This window comes from Scomber japonicus, chromosome 16, assembly GCF_027409825.1.
Source record: "Scomber japonicus isolate fScoJap1 chromosome 16, fScoJap1.pri, whole genome shotgun sequence".
Lineage (NCBI taxonomy): Eukaryota > Metazoa > Chordata > Actinopteri > Scombriformes > Scombridae > Scomber > Scomber japonicus.
In genome coordinates this window covers 8,587,699-8,610,869 of record NC_070593.1, presented here as the reverse complement: position 1 = coordinate 8,610,869, position 23,171 = coordinate 8,587,699, and the positions used below count along the sequence as shown (strand labels likewise).

At 38.3% G+C, this 23,171-nt stretch overlaps 3 protein-coding genes and 1 non-coding gene across 5 annotated transcripts; 2 read left to right on the top strand and 2 right to left on the bottom strand.

Moving 5' to 3' along the window:
- The first annotated feature begins 1,281 nt into the window (after window positions 1-1,281).
- On the top strand, window positions 1,282-14,987 carry LOC128375846 (afadin). Its single transcript, XM_053336264.1, has 23 exons — window positions 1,282-1,468; window positions 2,495-2,601; window positions 2,734-2,861; window positions 2,976-3,082; window positions 3,265-3,330; window positions 3,446-3,648; window positions 4,338-4,483; window positions 5,746-5,840; window positions 5,950-6,221; window positions 6,794-6,937; window positions 9,487-9,685; window positions 9,823-9,914; window positions 10,085-10,171; window positions 10,297-10,362; window positions 10,471-10,544; window positions 11,300-11,418; window positions 11,503-11,670; window positions 11,822-11,916; window positions 12,088-12,231; window positions 12,386-12,752; window positions 12,792-13,303; window positions 14,347-14,437; window positions 14,854-14,987. The coding sequence occupies exons 1-23, from the start codon at window positions 1,297-1,299 to the stop codon at window positions 14,985-14,987; spliced, it is 3,588 nt and encodes a 1,195-aa protein (XP_053192239.1). The 5' UTR covers window positions 1,282-1,296.
- On the bottom strand, window positions 14,520-22,212 carry dusp23b (dual specificity phosphatase 23b). Of its 2 annotated transcripts, none has more exons than XM_053336343.1 (3): window positions 22,030-22,212; window positions 16,347-16,626; window positions 14,520-15,508 (listed from the first exon to the last, which is right to left on the bottom strand). In XM_053336343.1, exons 2-3 carry the CDS (start codon window positions 16,614-16,616, stop codon window positions 15,323-15,325), a joined length of 456 nt encoding a protein of 151 aa, XP_053192318.1. In that variant the 5' UTR covers window positions 16,617-16,626; window positions 22,030-22,212; the 3' UTR covers window positions 14,520-15,322. The 2 variants fall into 2 exon arrangements, with proteins under 2 accessions (XP_053192318.1, XP_053192320.1); XM_053336345.1 differs by lacking the exon at window positions 22,030-22,212 and adding an exon at window positions 18,706-18,783.
- Window positions 19,226-20,447, bottom strand: LOC128375924 (UPF0696 protein C11orf68 homolog). Its single transcript, XM_053336342.1, has one exon. The coding sequence runs from the start codon at window positions 20,380-20,382 to the stop codon at window positions 19,642-19,644; it is 741 nt and encodes a 246-aa protein (XP_053192317.1). The 5' UTR covers window positions 20,383-20,447; the 3' UTR covers window positions 19,226-19,641.
- On the top strand, window positions 20,918-21,000 carry trnal-cag (transfer RNA leucine (anticodon CAG)). Its single transcript has one exon. It is a non-coding gene; the product is annotated as a tRNA-Leu (tRNA).
- Window positions 22,213-23,171: the final 959 nt, after the last annotated feature.

Here is a 23,171-nt window from a genome sequence, read left to right as displayed (position 1 = left end):
TACCTTTAATCTAATCTGACATGTTTATTGTCACAAGGTCCTGTATTTATTAATCTATTAATAAATACATAAATATATAATCTTTTATGTGATTATTATATTATTATATGTTGAATCTATGAAATATTATAGAACTGCCTTCAACAAGTGTATTGTAACATATTGCAAACTGCATTTATAAAATGTTTATGATTTGATTTGGAGAAAAAAAACAACATGTAATCGGTTAACTTAATTGGTTAACTAAATAATAAATAACTTGGACTTATAGCCTAAAGTCGCAAAGTGCTTTATAAAGCATAATACACATACAAAAAGAAAGAAAACACAGTAAATGAAGTGACCACTCAAGATATATGATTAAAAAGTGCAGAACTCTATACTGTATAAGTACTATAAAACTAGGTATCACCTTTAATAGCATCAAACACCTGTACTGGCACTGAAGTAGAAGTTTTCTGGCTCTACATTTCATTGTGTTGGGAGTTGGTGGGGTGATGCTTGTTTAGGGACGCTCACAAAGGTTTAGGCTGGACCTGCTAATTAAACTACGTATGTTTAGTCCTGACTTAAATGCTGCTCTGTCACAGTTTCTCTCTTAAGTAACAGTCTGACTACATACATGATGAACGTCCAGCCCCAACTGAAAATCTCATGATGGGCGTGACTATAAACCACATTACCATTTTAGAGTTTCAGTGGATGTCTGATGACGAGATATTAAACACGATAAGAGAAGGTCAACAAAGCTTTTAAGTGCATAAAGTTGAACTGATTATAATTTATATTTGCTGGTCTCATTTAAGAAAACAACATTTTGGATTGTAAAAGTATTTCAACAACAATTTGAAAGTTGTTTAAATTCTTGATTGTTAAAAGAAGCTTCTATATTATCAATACTAGGGCTGAATGATTTTGAATAAAATATATTGACTGATATTGCAATATTGATTATATTAGAGCGATATTAGAGGGGAACATTTTTATATTATTATTCTCATTTGCACTGAAAAACATGTTAAAATGATCATTCTGTGATTTTTACAGGAATCTGTGATAATCAAAGATGTTTTCTTAAGTGTGTAGAGTATGATGTGTGGGCTGGGACATCTCTACCGAACCACAATATTTAATTTATATTGTGCCTCCAATGATTTGAAAATTGTGGGCCATATTTGCTATAATTTCAATGAATCATTCAGCCCTGATTGAAATATAAACACAAGAGGAACAGAAAACACCTGTCAGATAAAACTGTTTTCTTTCCTCTATCAGAATCTGCAATTTCACAGCGTGATGCGCTTTTACTTTGAAGATCGTGTTGGAGGCAACGTCGCCACGAAGTGCCTCCGTGTTTGCAGCAACTCTTCCACTCGGGAGGTTATTGAAACTCTTTCAGAGAAATTCAGGCCTGACATGAAAATGCTGACCACTTGTTACTCTCTGTATGAGATCCACACCAATAAAGGTAAGAAATGGACTCTGGTAAAGTAGCTGCAGTGTGGTCCAAAACGTGCATACTGTATATTAAGAAGAATATGTTATTATTGTAATTTATTTAGAGTTTTCCTTCCTCAAACATTTGCAAAACTGTTTTAATATTTTTATTGTTTGCATTCATGTTTGTTAAGTCTTTGTTCTCATTATCAGTATGCAACAATATTGTTTTTATGACTATTGGTGCTTTCACAAAATATTTACACAATTACATTTTTAATAAATTATCATCAGTAAGTGGGTAAAGGCAAATAATAGAGCAACTAGAACAGTCTAGTAAGTTTGTAAACATAACATAAATTTAATGTAAAGCAGCCTTTAAAACCAGGAAAAAAGATAGTACTTATGCCATATCACGATATTACGATATCTAGTCTCATATATATGATATCAATATGATATTGATATATTGTCAACCTTCATTGTCAATCAGGGGAACTGCATGAAACTAGCAAAACATTGCTCTATAGTGCTACTAGTGGTCAAAAACTCCAAAGTGCTTTCATTTAATTAGCTAATTGTTTTTTGTTTGTTTTTTGTTGTTTTTTTTTATTTGATTTGATTTATTGTTGCAGTTATTTTAAAAGCAAAACTGCACAAAAGTAGATTTTTTTCAGCCTCTTAAATGTGAGTATTCCCTGCCTTAGTAGTATGCCTTACTGTATCTGATTGTTCAGCCAAAACAAGACAGAAGGCGTCACAGTGAACCTGTAAAACACATTCTTCACTTTTTTTCTGTCATTTTATAGACAGAACATTTGAGTAACGACGAAAATACTCAGAGCCCTATTACGCAATTAATGTACTATAAACTATGTATGTCAAACAACACATCAGAAATCCTGCAAGAGCCACTTCTAGTGTAAACTGTTTATGTGATTTGACTCGACCCAACTGGGTGCATTAACTATCCAGCATTTGGAGTAACATGTTGTGGTTTTAGTTGGTTTTAAAAACATACTCTGACCATTTTTCTGTGTTTTATATGTGAAATAAGAACGTAAATTGGATCTGGATGAGAGACCTTTGGTGGTGCAATTAAACTGGAACTCCAACAACAGAGAAGGACGTTTTGTGCTCAAGAAAGACGAGGAGAGTTTGAAGGTATCCTCGACCTGCTGTGATGTTCTCAAAACTGATTAAAAACTAAATTATAAAGTTATGTGCTATTTCACGATTGTGGTTTGATAATTTATGTCTTATCTATTCCCTTTTTATGCGTGTTGAACAATAAAGGAAAACTGCCACGAGAAGGAAAAGGGAGGCGTGATTGAAAACTTCAAGAGGACACTGTCAAGAAAGGAAAAGAAGAAAGAGAAGAATAAAATTAAAGCCACTGATGATGCTCTAGGAGATGAAAACGGGTAAAATGTTTCATTCTTCGCTATCAGTTTTTCTTTTTTACCTTTCAGACTGCTGGCCTCGGGCCTCCGTAACCGTTAGAATAACATGATCATACCCTTCAAACAAATATGCAGGTCAACTGAAAAGCCGCCGAACAACAGCAGCGTTTCTGTGTCTAACCCTGAGATGACAAAGCAGCACACAGGAAACAAAAAGCTACAACAGAGCCAGGCTGACCTCGGTGAGTAATCTGCAAATTGTAGAAAATCAGAGCAGTGCAGTGGCATGACCTTGTGCTCTCTCTGTGCTTATAGTCCAGGCATATTTAACATGTTGCTATAAGAGAACCACTCCGTTAGGTCTCTGCTGTGTAACATAATCAGGAGTGCTGCTTATATGATTCATTTATTTGCTAAAATGCAGGAAGTCTTCATCCTGACTTTCTAGATCAACCTGGATTACCACTTGGGATTAAACTCTGTGATAACTGTGAGTATGAAACGCCTCAGTCATCTTTTCTAGTCAAACCTGCCAGTTGTGAACTCGGCGACCTTCCCTCTCATAACGTCCTCTCGGCCCCCTGCTGGTGTCTTCTACTTTTCAGCGGAGGAAGCCTTCCTGTCTGCAGTCATCAATTACACCAACAGCTCCACAGTTCATTTTAAGCTCTCACCTGCGTACATCCTCTATGCAGTGGGGCGTTGGCGCTTCGCTCTGCAAGGGTGGGGCTCCCCACCGTCAGGAAAGACACACGGTGTAACCTCGATTGCGGACAAAATGGTGGCCATGACAGGAAAGGTCATCCAGGCAAGTCCATGAAACCCTGTTACTGTAAAATAAGTGAATAAGTGACACAAACAATCACAATTAATATCAGCTAACTACAACTTTACCCTTCATATTCTACACTCTCACAGTATGTTCTGGGTCACTTTTGACCCGATCTAAGAATCCACGCATAAAAAGTGTCTATTCAAAATTTTAAACAACAGATCTGTTTAGAAAGCACCAATAGTCGATCAATAAATGGGTGATTAAACCTTGATTACTGTTTCAGAGAGCAGAGAGAGTGTATTTTCTAGAAAAAGCACTTTCTATCACACAATATCATCATTTACCTAAGACATGAAAATATAACATAGCAATAATTATTTAAATGTAGGAACTGTGGGTTTTATTGTATGACCATTAGAGTCATCACTCAGCCTTCACTGCTACATCATAAAAAGAAATCCTCATAACTATTGTCTTATTAAAACTATAACTATTCATTAATAAAAAGCCACTTTAGGAAAAGTCATCAAATTTCAGGGTAAAAGACATTTGAGGTGTTTTTACAGCAGTCAAATGTCAACACAGATCAAATTTGACCCAAACAGTATGTAAGGGTTAAAAAACTGTATATTTACCCTTTTTTGACAAGACTGATGTAAAGTCACCTCTGCCATCCTGAGTGAGTCTACATGACGCTGCTGTGTGCTACGTTTGTCTTTCAGAGGCAGCAGGCCATCGCCGGTGCTCTTGCCTTCTGGATGGCCAACGCCTCCGAGCTGCTAAACTTCCTCAAGCAAGACAAAGACCTGAACCCGCTCACCCAGCAAAGTCAGATGGATCTGTCCCACCTGGTGCATAAAGCTTACAGGTACCAGACCACAGATTTTAAAGATTGCAAACATTAAGTGCTTGGGATTTGAACTGAAACTGCAGCACATAATGTTAGGACATTTTCTATAACTTACGTCACACATTGTTATACACCGGGTCAAACTAGGTAATCTTGACCGTGAGACAGTAGGTCTGCTCCTTTTGGGGAAAACAAGAGGCACCCTGATAGTGTTGCTATGGCAGCCAAGGTCGGAGGTGTGTTTGTCTCTCTCTGAATAGCACAGAGGTAACTGTATTCAGAGGCTGGATATGGCGGACCCTGAGGAATGGAGGACAAGGGCGCTGAGCTGCGTTCTCAGACATCTTTCTCATCTGTAGACCAATATGTTGGTCCACACATTTACAGCAATAGACATTTATATTTATATTAGTGAATAGAATGACTAAGTGGATAAAGGCAGATAATAGAAGAGTGTATTAAATATTTTACTATAATGCAGTCTTTAAAAGCAGGCAAAAGACAACACTTATTCCATATCACCATATTACCATATTCCAAATCTTCAAAAATCACATCGCTATAAAATATAACAATATAGATATAATATTGATTAATTGCCCAGCTCTAGGTTCAATTATGGCATTATCTGTGTGGCCTACTATAAGACTATCCTCAGAGGATTGAAACTCCTGAATTGAAGGGACCATCAGGACAGAACATACTGATTTCAAGTCTCACTTTCTCCACTGATGTATGGGCTACATATTTAAAATCTACAGCACATAATCACCAACAGATCATCTAAATATCTTGGTCACTTTATACAAAGAAAAGCTTTAATCACCCTTAACCCTTCTAGCCTATTCCAGCTCTTGGAGGTGCTACAGGTCCCTTTCCAGTAAAACCACCAACATAACAGATTATTTCCCATTGCAATAACATCCCTGAAGACACCGATCACAATACATTGATGTGGCTCATTACATAAAGTCCTCCAGACTATAATATGCCCAGAAAAGGTGAAAAATGTTTCCTAAAGCCCACAGTGACAGACTCAAATGTCTTCTATTGTCCCAACCATCAGTTTGCCATCATAAAACCAAAGAAACCAGAAAATATTCACATTTGAGAGGCTCGAATCAGAGAATTCGGATAATATCTTCTCAATAAATGATTCGATTGACGATGATTAATTGCTTATCAAAATAGTTTGTTTTCCTTCAAACTTATCTTACTCATCGGTCCGATTGCTGCAGGTCTAATGAAGTGGTTTTTATGTGTGTTTTATTTCTCTAAAGTTACCTGATACAGTGTCTGCAGAACGAGCTGAGAAAGCATCTGCCAATTTTTATGATTGATCCAGAGCAACATGGTCCACTGCCGGCGGGTATAGGTGAATATTTATTGATCTTCAAATACTAAACCATTCATTTAAAATCCAAAGAGTTGTCATGTTGGGAGTCATTTGGTTAAACACTACCCGTCTGTGTCGCCCATGACAGAATTGGTGCTGAACACCTTGATGAACGCCATGTCTCTGTTACGTCGCTGTCGGGTCAACCCTGCCCTCACCATCCAGCTCTTCTCCCAGCTCTTCCACTTCATCAGCGCCTGGCTCTTCAACCAGCTCATGAGCCCCGAGGCCGACACTCTGGGCCTGCGCTCTCACTACTGGGGGGCCGCTCTCCGACAGAGGTTGACTGCCATCGAGGCCTGGGCAGAGAGGCAGGGCCTGGAGCTGGCTGCCGACTGTCACCTGGGACACATTATCCAGGTCTGTAGCTCCCTGCAGCTTATTTTATTTCCAATTTAACACTTTTATTTGTATTTAAATGTCTTTTTATTGTGCCAATTGTTGCTTTTATATTCCGTCTTGATGCATTTTATGTTTTATGTAAAGCACTTTGAATTGCCTTGTTGTTTAAATGTGCTATACAAATAAATTTGCCTTGCCTTAAATGTCTGAATAAGCATGAACTGAGCTTTTATGAAATATTGGTGCAGTGTCTTCCAAAAAAACTGTAACAGGAAGAAAATGTTCTTTTCTTTACACATTTTTCTTTTTTTTGTTGAGGAATGTTACATTTTATTCAAACTCCTGTAAATGATGATTAATTAATACTGAGTACTTTTCATTTTGGGGGGGGGGGGGGGGGGGGGGGCAGACAAATTTAAGTATTAAATATCAGTCCAGTTGGTGGGCATCATTTTCAACATTTATTTTATGAGCTCATGTATTTCTTAACTGTGGCTTTGCCGTTTTCACCCCAGGTTTTGTTTACAGTGTCAGAGCACACATTTCAGTGTGTACAAGCTGTTATAATAGCGTTGCCTGGCTGTTTCTAGGCAACCATGCTGCTGACCATGAAAAAGTACTCAATGCAGGATGCGAAGAAAATCCAGAGTACCTGTTTCAAGTTGAATTCGCTGCAGCTGCAGACGTTGCTGGCCGGCTACCTCTATGCAAACAATGAGCCTCACATCCCCCCTGTGAGTACCCCCGGTCTGCTCTTCTCCTACCAATTCTACTCTCATGTTTCTACTCTCCATTTTTATACTAAAACTATGAAACCTTGCAAGAGACTTCTCAAGACGCAAAGCCTCAGAGTATATTTTTATGTGAATATTGAGTACATACAGAGTCAATAATTAGGATATTTGGCATTGATGGTGAGAAAACAGATATAAGATTGTTCCAGCTGAGTGTGCCAGCGGCCTAAACCATAGACCAGGAGCTCAGCAGTGTAGATTTAATATGATGAATAATTAAGAATAGTGAATATGATGATGAATAATACATGCAGAATAGTAAGGCAAGTTTTCACACAGCCCTTTTGTACCTCTGAGTGAGATGTTCCTCTAATGCTTTGCTGAATGTGAATACATGTGAAGAAAATGTGAATGAGAATACTTATCTATCTCTACCAATGCACGACAATAGCCATGTCAACTTTCCCATTTGAAATAATACAATAGAGCACCAAAACTGCTGTAACAACCAAGAGAGAAATATGCCACAAACGCAGCCCATCAAACATCAGCATTCATTCATATGAATAGCAACACCATTAGAGCATACATGTCAAACTAGCCCCAGTATGCTCCTCCTATGTATGTCCCAGACAATCTTAGACAACAATTTACCTTTTCTCACACAGTAGCCTAATGCATTCATATTTTTGTTAAAGCAATTTCTGACTGCCATCTATGTTTGGACTAGGAAGCTGAGTCGCAACATGAGGAAAAAGGATAACAATCTTTTATATATCATTAAAAATAGTCTTTAGGGAATCAAAATCAAAGATTGTCAGATTGTCCTTAGTCTTTCTTATCTTGTGTTTCTGTGTTAGCTGATTACTTTCTGATATGATTCAGTGTGAATTGTCAATGTGCTGTGAAATCTTATACTATATTACCAGTAACTATTGTTTTACTAGGAGGAGTTTGAGGGGATGGTGGATGGGGTTGCTAGGATAGTTTTACTTTTATAATTACTGTTTTTGTCCCTTGTCTATCAATGTTTTTAAAATGATTTTAATAAAAGAGTAGGGTCCAGCAGCTGTTGATAGTCTCATAGCATTTTGCTAGTTAGCCAAACCGCCAGCTACTTTTATTTTCCCCAGGATGGCGAAGTCATAACCCGCCCTACTCTGCCTCTGATTGGCTAATACTCACTGCCTGAGAAATTCGATTGGTTAGAGCTAGTGTAAGAATATCACGGTAAGCCAATCAGAGGCAGAGTAGGACGGGTAATGACTTCCTTAGCCACCCTGGGAAAAAAAATATAATAAAAACCGTGAGTCATAAACACGTACAAACAGTTAAAGTCTAAAATATATACTCACATTGTACCAGTGGGTGATATTAACAGGATGCAGTCAGCAAAATAGGAAACTCCGAGCTTTCATCTTGAAGTGAACATTTGTGGAGGACATTTTATGACCTATGACCTATGACCCGCCAGGAGTCAGTGAACAGTAGGCGGGGCTTTGTCAATTTGGTTTAAAAACCGCGCCTTTTTTTTTTTTACTGCCAAAACTACTGCCCATATTTAAGATGTTCAAACCGTTCAAACCACACAGTATGGCCTTTGCCTTAACTATGACGCTCTAGAAAACTAAAATGTCAATAATAACAATTGCGTTATGTTATCTATCTAATTTTAGTAGAGCAATATAGAAAACTCTACTGCTGTTACCATGACAACTACAACAGGAACTATCTACTACAAAGCTACTAAAACTGACTAATTAAATTCCTGGATTCAAAGTGTGGTTAAAATATTTAAAATGATAAGTAGGCTACACGTTATATCAGCATTTTAATGTTATGAGTAGTTTGCATCATATTTTAAAAGCCGATCCTCGGTCTTATATGTAAATCTTATCTGCAGTGCAATCTGCATTATTCAATTCAATTCATCTTATTGTCATACACAACAGCGTCATCAGGGTAGTACAAAAAGTGCAAATTAAAGACAAGAATAAGACATTTAATAACTAGTAAGTGCACTCACCCCACCCCATCCCCCACCTACAGATCTAGAGATGTATGGACTCATTGGTCATTATCAGTTCATGACGAAATTATATGTAAGTGAATGTTATATAGTAAAGTGCATGAGTGCATTCCATGCAATTCTTCTATTAGAGTAAAAAAGTCTTTCGTATGTGTTAAAATAAATGCCTATATAAAGCATACCATGTAAATACTGAGGTAAAATAGAAGTACTTAAAACTGTACCGAAGTCCAGTGCTTAAATAGTCACTGCCTATTTTTACAGTTAAACTACACTATAGCCTAACTGGTACCTCTAGCAACATCATCGTTATCCATACATATTATGACATTACTTGTATATTTTGTCCCTCCTCAGCGAGGTCAAAGGTCAGTGTCAGATACAGTTATTCGCTCATGTCACAGCAGGCAGATTGGATGTCTCTTCCCTGAAGCCTTGTCACAGAATGACAAATCTATACACTACAACGACCTTTTCCTGAAATATTTTCCCCCGTCTGATCCACTTGTCCTTGCTCCAGGATTTAATCAATGCCATAGTGACAGCCGCGAACGCCTCTGCAGATAACCTGATTCGGAGCGAAGGACGGGACATCCAGCTGCAGGAGAGCCTCGACCTCCACCTGCCCTTCCTGCTGCCGGAGGGAGGATACTCCTGTGACACAGTGAGAGGGATCCCCCCGGGGCTTAGAGAATTTTTGGAGCCAATTTACCGGAAAGGTATTGGATTCAGAATATTGTAACATTTTTAAATATGTCAAAATGTGACAATCACATAGCAGGGATTGAATATATCCACCTAAAATGGGTTCTCTATCTGATATTAGTATTGTAAGTCAGACGTCCTTTTCTTCCAGGTCTCTGCTCTTTAACTTCCCAGCCAAACTCCAACGGGGACTGGACTGTGTATTTTGAAGAACCGACGTCCTCTGCAGGGAGTACATACGTGGTAAACAGAAACACAGACTTAATGCATTTGAATTGCCTTTGTGTATTAAAATTGCTTTTAAAATAAACTTTCCTCGCCTTCTATGATCCCAGATGGTTTGAAAAACAATTTAGTTTGAAGATAACATCAAGCATTTATACAGCATTCATTTATTTTATGTGTTTCTTTAGGCAGCTCAGAGAGAGCCGGAGATTGTGACGATCACACTGAAGAAACCTCTCAACAGTGGGATGGGGGTCAGCATTGTGGCTGCCAAGGTGACTGCATTAATTCTGCCAAAATATTTCCTCTTAAAAGTGACGTGTTCATTAACTGTTCAAACACCACAACGATGTGCTAAATGTCTCAACTAATTAACGACATTCCTCTGATTTTGCCACAGGGAGCAGGGCAAGATTATCTCGGGATTTATATAAAATCTATTGTCAGGGGAGGACCAGCGGAAATGGTGAGATCTATTTTGATTTAGCTGAAGTTGACATGGAAAACATACAAAATATTTTCACAGGGAGAGTTTAAAGTAATAGATAAAATCTCTTGTCTCCACTGTGTGCAGAACGGCAGACTAACAGCTGGGGATCAGCTGCTGAGTGTCGATGGCCAAAGCCTGGTCGGCCTCAGCCAAGAAAGGTAAAACTGTTTATTCTACAGATAAAAGTTTATGTTTCCATCTACTTTGGTCCAGACTGAAGTGTCTCAATAACTATTGGATGGCTGATATGATGGGTTCTAATGAATTTGGTGATTCTCTGGCTTTTCATCTGACACTATCATCTACTCAATACTATTTTTGACCAATAGGTCTCGGGGGAGAACTGTGAACAAAGTTGGATAAAGCCTTTTGTGGCTCCAGAGGGTCTGATCATTTGCCTCAAATGGTGTCACTTAATGCAGTTGGGGCTGAAGACAACTTTGAAATTATGTTTGTCAGATCTCTGACTGGAATTAGCATTTTAGGTAATGTAGGAACCAGATTTGACAAGAAAGAAGAATACATGAAATTACAAAAAGACATCGCTCATTCTACTTTTGAATTTGGTCAGTTTTTATACTGTCTATCCTGAGTTTGACAGTGTTATAGGAGTGCAAAGTGAAATCGGTGTAGTACGTTTTAGTGCTGTAATTGATCATTTAGTACAAATGAACATGCTGCTATCCTTACATGCTGAACAAAATAGTGACAATGGTGAACATAACCTGTTACAACCTGGGTGTTTTGGTGTAAACAAAAAAGGGAAGACCAGTACACTGTCTTCACTTGCTGAAGGTCAGCGACCAAAACATAGTGTATTTATTAAAGTATCTTTATTGAGTACATGAAGACAGTGTGCGGGTGTAAGGCAATGAAATTGATTAATAACCATATTAATGTTATATTGATTCAGGGCCGCAGCTACCATGATGCAAACCGGCCCAATTGTGACCTTACAGGTTGCAAAGTTTGGAGCGAGCTATCACGGCCTCGGTGCTCTGCTGAATGAACCAACTCCAGAGAGGACAGCAGGTAATACACAATAAAAGTGAAAACCATTGCTTCCCCCTTTCAGCACCTCATTACTTTAATTAAGACCCTTTCTTTCTTCACAAGGTGATAAAAGCCATGCAAAGCCAAACGGTGAAGCACTCAGGCTGCACAGCGCTCTGGATCCTGGTCATTCAGAGCAGCTGGAGAGTCTGCATGGAAACAGCAGAAAGAAGAGAGAGCAGATAATGCAAAGGAACAGAGAGCTTTATCGGTCCAACCCCAACATGACCAGTGGGTGTACTTCTATTCTGATCATTTATTGCTTCTGGCCGAATAAATGCATAGCTTACAAATTTGTTTTAATGCTCAAGGGTGAGTCAGAAGAAGAAATCCAGTATTTTTAGACTTTCAGTGTCTTTTTTTTCCTTCTTCTTTATTTCAGCACACTTTGCCCTGGAGGATGAAGTTGAACCTATTGACCCTGATGTGAGAGGGAACAACATTGCGGCTGTTTCCACTATCAACCTTTGCACTGATGTGAGATTTTTCAACATTTCAACATTGGATTTCTTGCTGAAAAAATGCTGAAATAATTCAATCACCAAATAATAGAGGCAACTAAATTTCAAAACCAAAATCAAACACTGTTAACCTACAAAATAAACAGCATTTTTTTCAATTTTGTTTAATTTTTTTGTCTATTCTCAGACATTTCACAGGGAATACTTGACTCTTCCGAACCCTAAATCCCAGAACAAGAGCATATCTGAATCCAGTCAACCACAGCAAATGCTTAAAATGTCTTTAAGGCCTTTAGATGGACAGAACACCAGAGATAAACAGACCTTTATGGTAAGTTTGATGCCTCTCTGGTACAAAAATGGTATATATCATCATATGTTTCATTTACTGAGCAGCAGGCAAAGAAAAATATCTATATATTGTTCATAAAATGATGAATACAAATAGGTCAATTCTACAAAAATCTCTGTACTTCCCCCAATAGCGTCAAGCCCTCTCACAGGAGAACTTGTGTGTGGACAATGGAGGCCCCCTGCTGGACAAAAGGCAGAACATGTGGCAGGACCAGAGTGCGAAGCAAACCATGAGCCACTATTCTTCTTTCCCAATTCGCCCGAGCTTCTCCTCTCATGACATACTTTCTGATAACAGCTCTTCTGCAAAACAACAGCAGGGAACTCGCACAAGTGGCGCCGGAGTCTGGAAAACACCCTTTTCACAGCATGCAACACCTACACCCTCGATCCAACCCATACGCATAGACATCCCTGTGACCAGAGCAGTGAGTGCACAGTCCAATCCTCCTCTCACCACCTTCCAGCACAGCTCCTCTCTGCTGGCAGTGAAAAAGAGTCAAACCCTTAAAGTTAATGGACATATAAATCAAGCAGGGCAAAAACAGAGTCCTCAATCCCAAGCGTATGATATTTATGCCTGTCCCATTTCAGCAACTAAGAAACTACCTCAGCCTTCGCTTCTATCACAGCAGCAACGACCCAGCACACACAGGGATCAACCAGCAAAACCACAAGTGAGCATCACTCCAACAAAACACGTCTCCTTCCAAGAACCTCCTACTCAACAGAAGCAGGGAGCAGCTCCTACGAGGCAAAAAGACCTCCAGGAGCTGTCTGACCCCTGGAGGAGGGAGGCCCAGGAGAAGCTGGAGAAGCAACAGAGGCTTCAGGTGGTGGAGCTCCTGGAGCAGGAGGTGCAGGAGCTTCAGGCTAAAGAGAAACGCACAGCGCAGGAGAACGACCGACTCCGTAAGCTCAGCCTGGAGTGGCAGTTTCAGAAGAGGCTTCAGGAGGTGCAGCAGAGAAGAGAGGATGAAGATGAGGAGGAAGAAGACGAGGATTTGGACATGATGATGATGATACAGCAGCTGGAGAAAAGAGTGCAGGTAAAGCACCACACAGGCTTCAGTTAAAGGGAAAGTCCACCTAAAACATGTAAACACAGTTAAGAAAAACAGCTATTGTTTATGGACTTGGTGTTTTGGGTACATTTTGTTGTTTCTGATTGTGTCAGCCAAAAGGCATTCTGGGAAATGTAGGAAGTTACTACCTGAAGTAGATTAACACAAATGCCATTATACAATAACTTATGGAAATTATCAATATATGATTAAAGAGGTTTTAAAGTACAAAATCTGGGTTTTTTGGCATCCCTACCAAATATATTGTGTGAATACAAATATTATAGAAGTGTGTGACTTTATATAGATGTCTTGGGAGTTGAGACACTAATTTTGCTAAACTACATCACACAACCAATAAATTCATGATTCTATTATCACTAGTACTATTATGCTTGACAATCACAATCAACTTCTGCTGTTTTGGTTTTTCTTATAACCCTTTACACACTGTTTGACAACCTAGAGTGCTGTTTTAATATATTATATACGGTATAACATGCATTAAAAGGTGCAGTCTGTAGAATTTAGTGACATCTAGCAGAACAGGCTTGACAGAAATTGAATATAATATTCACAAGTATGTTTTCTTTAGTGTATAATCACAATCACTGTATTTTAGATAGATTATAGATGATCCTATATAGATTACCATAGATTATCCTTTATATCTACAATGGGAGTGGATCCTCTTCCTAGGAGGCCACCATGTTACTGCCATGTTTCTATGCAGCCCTGAACCTCAAACACTGGCTCTACAGAAGGACTTTTGTGTTTTTTGCAGCCAAAATAGGTTCTTTTTCAGGTTTGGGAGGTGAGGGAGAGGATTATTCAATCTGCAATCTAACTGCTAGACGCCACTAAATCCTATACACTGGTCTTTTAAAACCACTTAAGGTCACAACAGGGGCTTCCATGTCTTTATTTTTTAATAAATATATTAAGATATCTGAAAATTACTCCACTATTACTTGAATACACTATTGTACTGTATTGTAATATGGAGTAATTTATTTTTCCACCTGCAGACTAAAAGAAGCTCTGAAGGCAAAGTGAACAGCGAATTGAGCGAGCACACAGGAAGTCTTCCCTCCCAGAAGGAAGAAAAAGCAAACGCAGGTAATTACTGGTTGATGCATTAAAGAGTGAAACATTAAGCTGTCAGTGCTCTTCATTAGACATCATCTTTTATTTTAAACTGCAACATTTCAATGTTTTTGGCAGATCAAAGACCAAGTGGACAGACTCAAGAAGACGTTGATAACATGGCATCAAAAGAGTGAGTTTGAACTTTTTGATCGCTTAAGTATCACATTAAAATTAAATCTGACAAGCAACTGTGATTTTAATGCAGTATTTGTTCTCATGATGACATTTGTGTACTACTAAAACAAGCTTAAACAGCGAGAAATTACAGAATAGCAACTTATTTCCTCCAATGAGAAATCCCTGAGTAAAACACATCTGCACACTACACTCAATAAATATATTGTTGTGTCCCCATAAATGATTCCCCCATAAATACTAATAAAATGAAAGTACCGTATTTCTGCTAATATCAATGTTTATTCACAGAAACCAGGAGGAGAAAATCAAGAGAGCACCGGCCCCTGAAAAGCTCACATTCAAGGAACGGCAGCGTCTCTTTTCCCTAGCGTCTAGTGCATAAATGAAGGTCAAAGCCTTGTAAACAGACACCTCAGAAGAGGAACATATCTATATAAAGAAAAGTGAAATGTCAGACGATGCTCTGACAAGATGACAGTATTCAGTGTAAAAAGGTAGCGTGCCTAAGTATTATCTTTAGAAATGTTTGGCCTAGTGAAATTGTATCTTGTTTAATCACCTGTTTAAACTCTTTATTATATTTTCCTGTCACGAAATAATAAAAGGTTTCATGTAGAGACATAATTCAGGCACTCCTTCCACTTACTTTATGCTTGTTTAACTGTTATAAATCATTGCTACATCTGTCCCATTATTATCTTATTGCCTCTGTAAAAGCTACTTAGTGCGCTGATAAAACTGCACCACCGCTTTCTCTTGATCGTGAGTTTCGATCGAGCCACTCCGTAGTCTGCGGATCTCATTGATGGCTTCGATCCCCGAAATCTTCCTCATCTTCACCAGGTAGCACGCCAGCATGGTCCCTGTCCTCCCGTGGCCGTGCATGCAGTGAACCGCTACACCCTGAAGAGGACCAATATTACATTTGTTCAGTCACCTGGAACATAGTACACATGCTGAATATGTTTTTTTGATGTGTAATAGCCTTTTATTTTACAATCATGACTTACATGATTCCCCAGATTAAATTTAATATTGATTCCATTACCTTTATTTAATATAAAAAGTTATAATGTAGCATCATCCCAAACTAGTTGAGGTGGAGTTATTTATTTAAGCAATTGTGTTTTACTGAGAATTTACTGTTTTTAAGCAAGTTCAATTATTTGGTACAAAGTTTTTATGGTTACACCACTTAGACATTTTTACCATAATCCTCCTAATAAATTCTTTCAAAATGGATTAAAAGCAGAAATTTTATGCTGGGTTCATAAAAAAAGAATGTGTGCAAGTTATTCATACATTTATTTTCTAATTTGAAGCCATTTCAATTTGACTAAATCAAAAAACAAGTAATTGACCTTTATATATATAAACCAAATCAGGAGGGCTGCGTCCAGTCTGAGAACAGCTGAAGTCTCTGACAGATTTTGTTGAGATTGCAAAGTTGAATGTCTGCATAGTGCAATCCTGCAAATTGAAAAAAGGCTATAAAAGTCTTTCTCCTGACTCCTTTTCGATTCAGGCACTTTGGAGAAGCTGCAAGGTTGTGAAAGACTGCTTTTCTTTGCCAGTTGGACTACCGGCCCAGACACTCAGATAAATTCAAGCAAAGTTGGTGCCAAACGGTTTAAGTTACAGCACCGTGTCCCTGAGAGCCAGCATAAAAAAACCACACTCCTGAAAGTATTTTATAAGAATAAACATCAATCAAGTGAATCGGGAGCGTCTGAGATCTCACCTCCCCCTTGGAGTTGGATTCCTCCACGATCGAGAGGAAATTGTCAATCTGACTCGGCGACGGAGGCGTGAAGTCACGTATCTTGATGTGGTGCAGCTGTAGCTCGGGACACGTGTCGTGGTACGGCGGCTTCCTCTCGCACAGGCAAACCAGATGTTTGATACCGTTGTCCAGCAGATACTGATATTCACAGGTCATCCGGGGAAGCGCCAGTCCGGCCAATTTACCCGGTTCGACCCAGGAGAAGTTGTGTGGAGCACTGGAGGCCATGTTCGTCCAGCTGAAACAGAAACCAAGGCACGTTAATGAAGAATCACTGCTGCAATGATTCATCGATTAATCACCCCATATTAAATTAATCGCTGACTAGTTTCATAATATTAAGCATTTTGAGTCATTTATTAAGAAAAAAAGTCAATTTTCTCTGATTCCAGCTTCTTAAATGTGAATATTTTCTGGTTTCTTTTGTCTTCTGTGAAAGTAAATTGAATATTTTTGGATTGTAGACAAAATAAGACATTTGAAGACGTCACCCTCAGGCTTTGGAAATAATTGACAGAGTAATCGATAAATGAAAATAATGGTTAGTTGTCAGCTCTTCTTACATGAAAATATATATTAAACACATTTTCTCTCTTTGGCTCATAACACACAGGAGTCTTATCTCATGATTATGACTTTGTGTCTCATAATTACAAGAAAACAATCTCATAATTCTGATCATTATTGCAGTAAGTCATAATTACAAGACACTGATCTCGTTTTCTGAGAAGAGTTTAAGATGGTTATGAATCATCATTTGAGCAGACAGAGGAAAACTGATTTCATTTGCTTTTATTTCCTCTTTCATTTGGGACACTGGGAGATATTAATGTCACAGAATAACGTGGATGTTGTTGTTATTACCATTATTGTTATTAGTTTAATCAGACGTACTGAGGTTGATCTGTTGACAGATGTGAAATACAGCAGTAGTAAAAATGAACGGAGTCGAACACTGTAATCTAAACAGCACACTTTTCATTACAGAAAAAAAACATCCCAAAGGCCTTTGAGAGCAGCGTTAGTGAGCAGAGACTGTAACATGTCATCATATCATCCAGGAAATACACACAGGAAAGACTGCATGGTTACACAATTACAGTAATGAGGATGATAAATCAGGATAAAGAGGTATGGGAGTATAGAGGGAGTGCAGAAGAACAGCTGGACTTATTAAACAGATACAAAGAAGAAAGGGATTGAAACCAGAAGGTGGCAGTACTGCAACATGAAGGATGCAAACTACCGTTTAACCACCAAAAGAAGAAGAAGAAGAAAGCAGAAGTCAACTATCATGAATGTATAAAGAGAAGTTATAATACTTAGACATGTAGACAGTGGTGGGAAACCAACCCTAACCCTCAAGTATAATTTTCAGGTGCTTGACCTTTACTTTTTATGCTATTTTATACTTCCACTCAACTACATTTATTTGACAGCTTTAGTTACTTTCCAGATGAAGATTTGACACAATAGATAATACAACAAGCTTTTAAAATACAACATATTGTTAAAGATGAAACCAGACGTCTTACAAAAAGCAGTGTGTAGTGTCACATTTCAGATGCCTATGAGTTAACAGCTCCACCAAATAGTAATGTTCCCTCTAAACTTCTCACATGGTTTCAATCAATAAATGTTCACATGATCCAAAATAAGACTGAAAACAGATTTGTGTATCAGAACTCTGTTTTTTCTTCTTTCCTACAAGCTCATAATACTTATGTACTATTTCTGTAATACTTTAACTACAAGCTCATAAGACTTGTGTACTTTTACTGGACTCTTACTTATAATGGAGTATTTTTTACATTGCTGTATTGTTGCTTTTACTGAAGTAAAGGATCATATTACCTCTCCTTCCTCTGTGGACAGGTGTGTGTGTGGGTGTGTGTGTGTGTGAGTGATGACCTGTAGCCTACTGAAAGCATGATCTGAATAAATAACCTAACACAGGTGTGGCCAGATAATAAAACAATAGCTTTGGCATTTACAGTGAACTTTTTTTACAAGCTGAATAATACATGTCATGCAGTTTAAGAGCCTGCTAGACAGCCATAGGATAAACATTTATGTTAGCATACTGGCTAAACTAGTTCAATGTTTTAAAAGGGGGGGATTAACTGTACTGTAGTTTGACAAGAGTACACATATTTTAACATAAACACACACTGAAGGACTCTCCAGACTACACTTAGCATATGTTAAAGTTTGTTAATGTGTAAACGACACCGTTTCTTATGTTAGCTTCAAGGTAAAGCATTGCACTGTGTACTTAAGGAGCCCTGTCAGTTCACCAAACTATCTGCAAACTTACCGGTTTCCTTTTAAGGCGTGAAAGTCTGCGAGCTGCTGTCACCGTCACGTTACCGGACAGGCCCCCGAAAAACTGCACCTACTGTCGGCTAACTGGGTTTGAATCATAGACTGTATATAAGAAAGGTTTGAATGAGCCGAGCCGTCTGGAGCTAAATAACTAACTAACTACAGTAACAGATATATAAATATGTTACACAAGCGACGCTGAGCTCAGTCTGTGGCTGTACAGTGAGTCTACCATCTGACAATATAGATCAGGCTTTTTAAAAGAGCAAAAACGGTGTTACCTTTTAACCCCTGATCTGAGACCAGCACAGGGGAGTATAGCAGTGTCTGCGTGGAGGATAACCCCAGATTTGCGAAGCGTCATCGCGAGATTTCAGCGTTAGCCTCTAGAAACTGGACTTCTGATGCAAAAGACGCGAGTTCGATTCCCGCTTATGACCTCGATTTGAGAGTGTTTTATTAATTTTTAAAAACATAATTATGATTTCTGTTTTTTTTTTTAAATGGTCATCAAAAGTAGATTTTATTTGGCAACTTTGTAATCGTTGTTTAGTACAAAGGAAAGAATAAATTATACAAAATGTATGTTGTGAAAAAGATGCTTCATTGGATGCAAATTCTCCTCTGAACAAGTGCGTACAAATCAAGGATTTCTACAGCGACCCTGTCACGTAAGTATTAGTGTGTTACAAACAGAATCTCAAGAATACATACAGAATATTCTTATTCATCATGAATATATTCAATTAAAAAAATAAAGTGTGACAATATTTCAGGTCACTTTGAAAAATAACAGCATGAGAAGACAAAACTGAAATAAGATTTAGTGCTTCTTCTTTTTTTTTTTTGCCAAAAAAGAACTTGAGATATTTCAGTCAATGAAACACAGATCACAGAAATAAATGCCTCATCAATCTCTTGTTTAGGCTTATGTTACTTCAAGATTGGTGACTCTGTTGATGATGTGGGAACGTCTAGGTACGCACTCCAGGTTAAATTTGCTCTCATAAATGGTTGGGCAAAGCTTCCAGCGGTTGTTTCGGTAGATTCCCAGGTACGTGTACACATTCGGCTTGTAGGTGAGAGGGCATTTGACCCCTGTAGCGCGAATAACAGAGTCCAGCCTAATAATCTCGCTCTCGTCGGTGAAGTTCTCATTGTAGGCACAAATGACCTGCTTGCACTCTCCCTTGGGGTCATAGGTACTGACTTTACACGTCCAGACCTTGCCATCCAGGGCTGCTCTGGCCACGCACTCCCACGCATTGTCCAGCTTGAAACCAGAGTCCAAGTGCATCAGCCATTTGCCCGAGAGAACTCCGTAGTTCAGGGCCAGCTCCTTCACTGTCTGGAAGCTTACAGACCGGCCACTGGCCAAAAGTTGCTCCCAGCCCTCCTGGAGACCGTCGACATCCCTACTGTGTGAAGAGTAGGTCGGGCCCCGCACAGCAATCCACCCCACGGGGCCCATACCACCTTCCTCATTACCATACCTGGGCACTTTTGAAGGCCTGTTACTCTCCAGCCAGCTATCGAACTCGGATCTGGGAGTTCTCCTCGAGTCAAACACAATCCAGGGGTCCATGTCTGCAGCCATGGCCTGAGCAGCGTAGGTCTCTGCAGAATTGGGGGCCATTTCGCCATCTACGGGGGCCTCCTCCTCCTCCATGATGCTGTCAGTGTGAGAGTATCAACCCAAATCTTGGTCGGGGTAGTTCTGCTGACGTTCAACTTTGTTGTTCAGTGTTCTTCCGCGCAGGCGCAGTCTAATTATGATTTCTGTAGCGTTTAGAGTAGTGTTAACATGACGTAGGTTTAACTTAAACCCACATCATTAATCTTTTCATAACCCTAACTATGTGGTAAACTTAACCCAACTTTAACATCAGCGTTGTCACACCATAAAACATCATTATTTTAATCCGTTATTTAACAAATAATATCTATTAATGCTAATAAAGGCAAGAAAAATGTATAACGGCTCTCTAAGCTACCGTGCTGAATCAAGTGCGCATGTGCGAGAGTTTCGCAACTCTAGAGTTACCATGGGGACACGACGTTGTTTAACGTTTCATAATCGACATTTTATTTCTGCTATGATACATAAATATACATATAAAAGAGTTATTATAACGAAATCAACAATAAGATGTCGTGTTGTAATAATAATGTTTAAAAAGGGGATTGGTTTACATTACGCTTACGTCAGGATGGCCGAGCGGTCTAAGGCGCTGCGTTCAGGTCGCAGTCTCCCCTGGAGGCGTGGGTTCGAATCCCACTTCTGACATCAACTTTTCTCCTTTTAATAAACATCAGTACAGTTGATAAATGTTATAAGTATTATGATTCTGTTGTGTTAGAGTTAGTTTGAGTTAACAATATCTATTAATTAACTAAAACAGCCATGATTGTTTTCTTATTTTAAAGACAGGCACTAATAACACAGGTGAAGGAACCTATAAGAGCACCATGAACTATGAAAGTAACAGCACAAAGAGGACAAAGAGCGGAGCCTATGACTGATGATATTTAGGTATTCTGCAGTAATATGATCCAAACCACAAGCCTTGTTATCTTCTAATTTAGTTAAGTTCGGTTTAGTTTAGTTTATCGTCATCAGCCCCCAAAATCCAGTATTGGCTCTACATAGAACTGATATCTTACTAGTCAGCAATAAAATCCCCAATGACAGAAACACAATTTGAACCATTTTCCTCAATGAAATAATCAACAAATACTGATCTGTTCAGAAATTCATCCTCAGACTGATAAGACTCATAAGATGTATAGATATTTCTGTTTTTAAACATATTTGTTTAATTATAATCAATCTCTACCCTAATTAGCACAATCAACCATCAGTGTTACCACCTTCACCAGAGGGTCATATGGCTTTTAGGGCTGCAGCCACAAATGTTTCCTCAAAAGCCCCAAATCTATATATAAAAAAAATAAATTTAAAAAAATGGTTAAAGTCACATTTTATGAACAGTGACTTCAACTAGCTGCTGAATCTGAGTGATTTGTTTATTGTTATTTAGAGTGAAATTAAGTTCTTGATTTCCTTTGAATCTAATTCCTTTATTGTTATTATTATTATTATTTCTATGTGTATTATTGTTGGGAAATAGTTGATAAGGACCAAAACAATCCACCACTAATGCTTGCAGTAGTCATAAATTAAATTCTGCATATAAAAACTTTCCCTGCCTGCTCTGACTGCTCTGGGTTTAGCTCGGATCTTGTCAACTCCTAAATCTACCCCTGGCTCAAATTTACTATTACAAAGTATTTTCCACTTCACAAGGAATCCTACCTTGGACTGTTTTTGTGCTGCAGATCAGTGGTGGACTCTCCAGCTCCATGAAAATCCAAAAGCCTGAAGTCTCTTGAAGTTGAAGGCACAAGATGTCACACTCTTCCAAAAAAAAAAAAGTGCCACGCAGGCCAAAACGACCCGGATCTTACTCTTTCCTCTTTGCTCCTTAAAGATGATCTACTGCCCTCTGATCTTTGCCCCAGCACACGTGGAGGCACAACCGAGCAGCATCACCAGGAAACCTTTTAAGAGCTCAGGACCAGGAGAGACCCCCAACTAGACCAAAGCTGATTAAATTAGGGGATCAAACACTTCTGCTGCTTCGGTTTCAGCTCCGGTACGAAAATTAGCTTCTGCGTGCAGTACAAGTGAAACACCTGCAGGGGGCGCATCGTCACCTGAGTCTGGTTATTAAATCTTTATTCATTTCTACTTAAACACGAGAGAGATAAAGTAAGGAAACTTTAAACTATAGAGGAGGGTCTCAGAGATGTAAAGGATGCCAAATATTAGTTGTTAAAGTGGATTATAAGGATTTAAAAAGAGGAATTACATCTTAATATTATTATATTTGTGTGGTAAAGTTGCAAAAGTGTCTTGAATTTGAATATTTTTCTTTCATTGTAAGAATCAGAGCTTCAAATTATGTTGGAACATGCAGATATTTAATACTTATGTGATATTTACATTTTAGTTGTAGAAAGCTATATATATTTTCCAAATTTAACTAGAGGAAATATCTCAACATTTATATATATAAGATTAAAACTTAATTTTAATGTTGTCTCTAAGTCTTATCTTCTTATCAATTTTATTCACCTGTTTCTCATCTTTTAATCTATTTTTATTAGACTTTTATGTCATTTTACTGCTCTTTTGTCTTTTTAATCTATTTTAACCTTTAAAACTATTTAATAATAAACCTTTTCTCTTTTTCTCTCTTGACTTATTTATCTATTTTCTATCATTTTAAAAACTTATTTTATTTAAATTTTCTAAACACTTTTATCATCTTTATTTTCTCTTGCGTGCATTGATCATTGATTAATTAATTGACTGATTAAAAACAAATATAAGAAACATATGAAGCTGAATCTGAATGTGGTGCAACAGCAGAAATAAATATGATGTAGTATTAT

What these genes read in the sequence shown, in the direction of transcription:
- LOC128375846 (XM_053336264.1), top strand. Translation starts at nt 1,297, where the DNA reads ATGCGCTTTTACTTTGAAGATCGTGTTGGAGGCAACGTCGCCACGAAG. An exon ending in ATGAGCCTCACATCCCCCCT is followed by an intron (nt 6,938 to 9,486) that starts GTGAGTACCCCC and finishes TCCTTGCTCCAG; the next exon opens with GATTTAATCAATGCCATAGT. An exon ending in GAGATAAACAGACCTTTATG is followed by an intron (nt 12,232 to 12,385) that starts GTAAGTTTGATG and finishes TTCCCCCAATAG; the next exon opens with CGTCAAGCCCTCTCACAGGA.
- dusp23b (XM_053336343.1), bottom strand. Translation starts at nt 16,616, where the DNA reads ATGGCCTCCAGTGCTCCACACAACTTCTCCTGGGTCGAACCGGGTAAA. An exon ending in AATCCAACTCCAAGGGGGAG is followed by an intron (nt 15,509 to 16,346) that starts GTGAGATCTCAG and finishes GGTCCTCTTCAG; the next exon opens with GGTGTAGCGGTTCACTGCAT.
- LOC128375924 (XM_053336342.1), bottom strand. Translation starts at nt 20,382, where the DNA reads ATGGAGGAGGAGGAGGCCCCCGTAGATGGCGAAATGGCCCCCAATTCT.